Raw genomic sequence first — 6,429 nt, forward strand, 5'->3', positions numbered from 1 at the left:
TATATATATATATATATATATGAGAGTAATGGGTACTTGTTGATGGCATTAAAATTCTAAGAACATTAAAAGAGCATTAAAAAGCATTAAATTAGAGTTCCTCCTTCCTGTATAAACCCTGCTATAGTGAACGAGCAGCATCATGCAGCACAGCTGACGGCCTGGGTGATGGTTCTGGTTCCCTTTAAAGCAGGTTAGGTTCTAAATCAGTTTTCCAACATCTCCCCGTTATTTTAAGAAGCAGCCGATTGATTCCCTTGGAGGAGATGTGGAGCTCCACTGTTCAGGAAAGATAATCCTTTTAGTTGTGCCTTTATAGAATCTTGGCCAAAAGGAAGCCATTGTTCTTCTCACTTCTCACAGGTCAAAGTCAACTTTATTTGTATAGTACATTTACAAAGAAAACCCTGCTGCCCAAAGTGCTTTACAGTAAACATATAAAAGCAAGGAATACAATTGAAATAAGGCATAATAAACTATAGTGTCAAGAACAAAGAAGTCGAAAATACATATAAGAAACTGTAAAAACTCTAAAATAAGAAACAGCCTGTGCAGACAGGTAGGTTTTAAGGGAGGATTTAAAACGGCAAAGAGTTGGAGCCAAGCGAGGCAGACCGTTCCACTTTCGGGGGGCGGCAGCAGCAAAAGCTCTGTCTCCTCTAGTTTTCATGCACGTTTTGGGCACATCAGACAGATATAAAGCTGCCATGCCATTTAAGCATTTAAAAACAATCAAAAAGGATCTTGGAAGTGGATTTGGTGGCAAACAGGGAGCCAGTGCAGACGTCTGGTGCCGGTCAGCAAACGGGCTGCTGTGTTCCGGACAATTTGCAGCCTGTTTATGGACACTTGGTCCAAACCACAGTATAAGGCATTACACTGATATAAACAAGTGCTGATGAAGGCATGTATTGCTTTTTCCAGTTCGTTTGAGGGAATTTATTTTGCTTAAAAGGAGCAACTGGATAAAGATAGTTTGGACAACTGAGCTGATTTGCTTGTCTAGTTTAAAGGAGAAAAGACAAAGCAAACTTGTGGAGTCAGGTTCTAGGAACTTTTAGAAGCTCCAGGAATCCTGAGTCAAAGGAGGAGGTTCACCTTTCACAACAACCATAAAAATGCATACAGTGACAGAACAGAAGGTTTACATCAAAGTAAGTTCATATGTTAGAATGTCCTAGTCAAAGTCCAGACCAAAGTCCACCTAAGATTCTGGTTTAAAGATTGTTCTTCACAGATGTTCTTCATGCAATCTGACTGAGTTTGAGCTTGTTTGAAAGAAGAATTTCAGTTTGTAGATGTTCAAAGCTGATAGTCGAGATCTGAGAGGTGGTTCTGCAGAGTATTGAAACCAAATGACTGAATACCAATTCTCACCACACTTTTCAAGTTTAATTTGTACTAAATAAAAAAAATTAATAAAATAATTTCTGATTCACAAAACAAACCCTACACTGATCAAATGCATGTTCTTCTAAAGTGTTCGTGGATTTATTTTTGTCCAACTTATTTTCTCCTCCTCTTGTTCTGTCTTCCAGTGCCAGAGAGCTGGAGCTGGAGGACCGCCAGAGTCGCCTGCAGCAGGAGCTCAGGGAGCGAATGGCTGTGGAAGGTGAATATATTAATGCCTATCAGCTGAAAGGGCTCTGTCTGTAATACAAGAGTTAAATCTGATTTCTCCCATTCCCTCCAACTGTTACCATAATCATTGTTTGCTCTTCTCTGAAGGATTACTTCCCTGCTGAGGTATTTTAGGGAGGCACACTGAAATAATACCTAACAAATAAACACACTGTCAAACTGAAACAATTTTCTAATAGATTCAAGTGTTAATATTTTCTTTACCTCAACTCAAAGTCATTCAAAGATGATTTAATAGAACTGTGAGGATGTAGAATATTTCCCATGTAATGATATATATAGATCTGTCAGACGGTGTTTGAATTTGAGAAGTGTCAGTTTGGTTTGCAGCGATGACTCTAACTCCTTTCATCCCTACTCCTGTTGCTCTGTGCTCTCCTCAGACCACCTGAAATCAGAGAAAGAGCTCGCTCAGGAAAAGCAGATCTTGAATGAAATGTTGGAGGTGGTTGAGCAGCGGGACGCCCTGGTCGCCCTCCTGGAGGAACAGAGACTTCGTGAAAAGGAGGAAGACAAGGACCTCGAAGCTGTCATGCTTTCCAAAGGATTCAACCTCAACTGGGCCTGAAAACTGAGACATCGTCGCTCACGGAGTTGTGAAAGAGATGGCTTTGACTCCTCAATCTGTACACAAACTGAAGCAAAATGGTCTAGAACTGTCACACCTACAGCACTGAATGTGTAAATATGTTTCCAACACAGCAAACGCACCGTGGCTGCCTCCGTCACTGAAGCATTCTGCAGTGTTTACAGATCCCCTGCCTGAAGGCAGTCCAAGTTAATCACTGCAGTTTAGTTCTTCTCCCTCTGTGTGGGAGGAGAGCTGAGTACATATTCACAGGTTTATCATCCCAGCCTTGAAGTGGATCCTTTCAAGCAGGAGGCCCTAGGGAGAATACGTAGAAACTTTTCTTTTGACTCTAGAAAAGGGAAAATGCAGTCCTGTTCTGCTGATGTAAAAAAAAAAAAAAAAAGTTTTTGTGTCTAAATGTGCTAAAAGTCACATTATCTGCAGGTGAGGGTCGTATCCTTCCTGCAAAGGAAGCTAAAGAGGTGTGTTGTGTTGCAGAGCGACATATTCTGGCTCTTTAATCTGACATCATCTGCCTTTTTCTCTAGAGTTCTCCATCCTAATGAAACACATAAACCCTGAAAGGTGGAGTTTTTTTCCCCCCTCTTATGCGTTCAGTGAGTCAACACTGAGAATCCATCAAATCCTGCCACAGTTTTTTTTTTTTTTTTCAGTTTTTATCCATTTGTCTTTGTTAGCTTTTAATAGATGAACATTTTTTTTCTTTGCATTCACAGGAGAGAGCCAGGATCTCATTATCCTGCACTTATGCGTAACCCTCCTGCACTCCATAGCCATTGTGTGTCAGTAATGCTGCTGCAGGCACATACAGCGGAGGAACTCTGCATGTCTTTAATCATTTCACAGACTCTATAATGCCGGGCTTCTCCTTGAGATGCTGTTAAATCACACCGACAGTTAAAGTTTACCGACACTTGTTTGATATTGGATGGCTATTGATCCTGCTGTGGGAGGCAGGACCGATACGGCTGTTAGAGGGAACGGTGTTATCAGTGGGATCTCGTTATACCATAAGAGGTCTGTGACGTTCCTGTCACTTTGTGCCACAGGGTGCTCTCAGTTAGTGGGATTGCTGTGATATTTACACTACAAAAGAGTTGCACAACAGTATAATGTGGGTAGTTCTGAATATTTGAACTAGATGCCTTTCTAAGTTTTCTTCTCCACATTCAAGTTGTTTTTAAGCCCCTTTGTTTTTAAGGTGGAACCAAACTTTTAAGTCTAACTGTAATATCACCAATCTGCTACATGCAAATCATTTAAAAAAAGGGGCGCAAGAAGAATGCAAAATGTGCGACTTGCACCAAAAGTCATCGGATTTTTGGAAATCCAGGTAGGCTGTTAAAAAATACTCGACCCGAGCTGCGGATAAAAGGTTACAGAGGTTTAAAGAGTGGTGTTTTAGACGGCGTGTGAAACGTTTGATTGTACTGATATTTATTAACATGTGTGAAAACTGTATTATATGTAAAGTAAAAATGAATCCTAATTTGTAAAACTGTTCTGTTGACACACAGAGTGCGATGTAAATGCTTCATGTAGCTAAAACGCTTAGGGGTGTTGGATGTATGCTGAAATGGCAATAAAAGGATGCGGTTGTTCTTTTACTTGTTTGGTTAATGAACTTTGACTTCTTAAAGGGGGGGGGGGTAGTTCTCACTAACACACATTTGCTAAGAAGCCTTTGCTTGTGTTTGGATTTGCACTTTAAAATTTCACAAGATACTGCTTAGTACCTTTTTTGATTATATCACATGACGGTGAACAATCAAGCTCATTAACTGATCCTTAAAAAACTAAGGTGTAATCTGTGTTGGATTATCTAGTCTCTGATGCCTTTGGTTACATTTAAGTGATGAAGGTGTAATGATTTATTTATTTTCTTCTTCCGTTTAACTCTGGTGAATGTTCAGCCCTGATTGATCCTGCTCTGGATGGAAGCGCTCAAGAAAAAATTGACGTTCCGACTAATTCTTCTAGCTTGTCATTTTTCATTAGTCTTGATTGCTCAAAGTGAACAAATGTTTTCTGATGTAATCAATTTAACCCAAACTACCTTACAATAACCATTGTAGTTTCTACCTGCTGAGCAAAGGGATGCCTTTACTTCTCTGTGCTGTTGACTGGAATTCATGGTAACTTGTTTTATTGAAATCACTGTGAGCCTGTTTGCTTGCAGATTATCTTCTGCAGAAGTAGGTGTTCTGCAGGTAACTTCTTTGGGAACTTGACGTCAGCTTAACAGACAGTATCGACCAGATTGTTTGGTCTTTAGGCAGACTTTGCTTGTAACGAAAGTTAAAACAAAAGGTAAAATTTGGCCATCCCAGTCTGTCCTGTTCCTCCTCAAAAACTTCTTATATTTCCCTGAAATCCAACTTTTGTTCAGACATATATTTTTTCTATTTTTAATTACATTTTGAATTGAATTACTGGAACAATTAACATTTAGATTATCTTACATTTTATTGAGATCTACCTGGACATCTCAGTTATTCAGTGAACACCATGTACAGATACAAAGTGTCCTGATAAAGGGGGAGGGAACATTTAAAATAAGCAATCCTGATATATATATATATATATTTTGCTTTATTCTCTGTCAGAGATTTTGTTCCTGTTACAAAAAACAAACAAACCTAAACTTCAGGAATTAGGTCAGTCAACAACGTAATACATTATTATATGATAACCCTGGTTATACAATGAGGGCTTTCTTATTGGTGCAGCTCAAATTAAAATATTTAAAGGTTTAATATTCTTGATCACTGAAGAAGGTGAAGCTTGTGTTTCATATAAAGTCATTACATATAAAGAGGAACACCTTGGCAGGTTGCATTGATACAATTTTTTGTGCAAAAGATCAACTTTTTTTTTTTTTTTTTTTTTTTTTTACATTAAGATCAAAACTTGTTCAAAATATCCTTTTTTGATCTTATTTATTCTTCTGNTTGCATTGATACAATTTTTTGTGCAAAAGATCAATTTTTTTTTTTTTTTTTTTTTGAAACATGAGATTCCTGTTTAAAATATCCTTTTTTGATCTTATTTATTCTTCTGAGACACATTACTTTGTGTTTTATTATCTGCAAGCAATTATCATCAAAATATACAAATAAAAGCTTGAAATATTCCACTCTATATGTAGTGGATTTATAATCTATTGGTGTTTATTGAACTTTATTGAACTAGCAGCGGGCAGCTGCTAATCCAATTTTAAAAGTTTATCGGTGCTTTTATTGTGAAAGGGAATCAAGCCGGAGTTGACTTCCGATTAAGAGCCTGCGGAGTTAGGAGCTTTCAGAGGCGCTAAAGTGTTTCTCCTCTACAGGCTGAACATTATGAGCGGGCCAAGTCTCAGAGACTGTCAGGTGAGTGCTAATAACGGGAACTGCAGGGAAAAAATAAAAATAAATCCCTCTGAGACAGTTCGCTGTGAAATCAACCTGCGTTCAGCCACGTCAAATTTAAATCAACAGAATTTGATAAGTTTTCATTTATTTATTGCTTGTTTTGCTGACGGAAAGAATAAAGCCAAATGGCAGTAAGGCAAGGAACTAAGTTTTATTACTGAAATAACCTTTGGTTCACGAAATGTTTTATGTGTAAATGTTGCGTAGTTTTCTTATCTGCTCTGCAGGCGTGGAAGGACGAGGCTCTTCCACTGTCCACCAGCAGCAACGAGGCATGCAAACTCTATGACGCCATACTTACACAGGTAACACACATGATCCCTACAGGCTCTGCTAATTGCATCGTCATATTTACTACCCAGAAACACTCTTCAATTTGATGCATGGCTCATAAACCGAGGTTTGGAGACATTTTCTTTAAAACAGTTGAGTTGGGGAACTTAAATTCCTGTTTCCGGTTATAAAACACAAAGTTAGCCACAAATAGAAAACTGAAAATCTTCCCACTAGTTCATATTGCTGACTAGACCTTATTCTGCCACTATCAGGCGACGATAGGGGGCGCTGTTTCCCCTATACAACAGATAAAACACATGAGGTCATTAACTATAGGTTCTATGCACAACTTCACTACACTCTGAACTTAAAGCAACTCTTGTTCCCTGTAATTTTTATTTATTTACTTTATTTTATTTTTATAACAGTATCCTGTCTGGCAATAAGAATAATTGTCTTGATGCCAAAAAGAGCCCAACAGATTTTCACAAGTGGAGCAGTATGGCT

At 38.4% G+C, this 6,429-nt stretch overlaps 2 protein-coding genes across 2 annotated transcripts in view; both read left to right on the plus strand.

The window, feature by feature from the left end:
* Nucleotides 1-3,840, plus strand: part of mical3 (microtubule associated monooxygenase, calponin and LIM domain containing 3) — a 107,036-nt gene extending 103,196 nt beyond the window's left edge. The window contains exons 40-41 of the mRNA XM_015374731.1: nucleotides 1,539-1,612; nucleotides 2,025-3,840. Of these exons, the coding sequence (XP_015230217.1) occupies nucleotides 1,539-1,612; nucleotides 2,025-2,209 (259 nt within the window). The 3' untranslated portion in view covers nucleotides 2,210-3,840. The remainder of the gene's footprint in view (nucleotides 1-1,538; nucleotides 1,613-2,024) is intronic.
* A 1,654-nt stretch (nucleotides 3,841-5,494) lies between these two features.
* ttc38 (tetratricopeptide repeat domain 38) overlaps nucleotides 5,495-6,429 on the plus strand; it is a 19,001-nt gene continuing 18,066 nt past the window's right edge. Inside the window, exons 1-2 of the mRNA XM_015374698.1 lie at nucleotides 5,495-5,604; nucleotides 5,874-5,951. Coding sequence (XP_015230184.1) covers nucleotides 5,575-5,604; nucleotides 5,874-5,951 — 108 coding nt within the window. The 5' untranslated portion in view covers nucleotides 5,495-5,574. The remainder of the gene's footprint in view (nucleotides 5,605-5,873; nucleotides 5,952-6,429) is intronic.

This window comes from Cyprinodon variegatus, unplaced genomic scaffold, assembly GCF_000732505.1.
Source record: "Cyprinodon variegatus isolate N-32 unplaced genomic scaffold, C_variegatus-1.0 Scaffold108, whole genome shotgun sequence".
Classification (NCBI taxonomy): domain Eukaryota; kingdom Metazoa; phylum Chordata; class Actinopteri; order Cyprinodontiformes; family Cyprinodontidae; genus Cyprinodon; species Cyprinodon variegatus.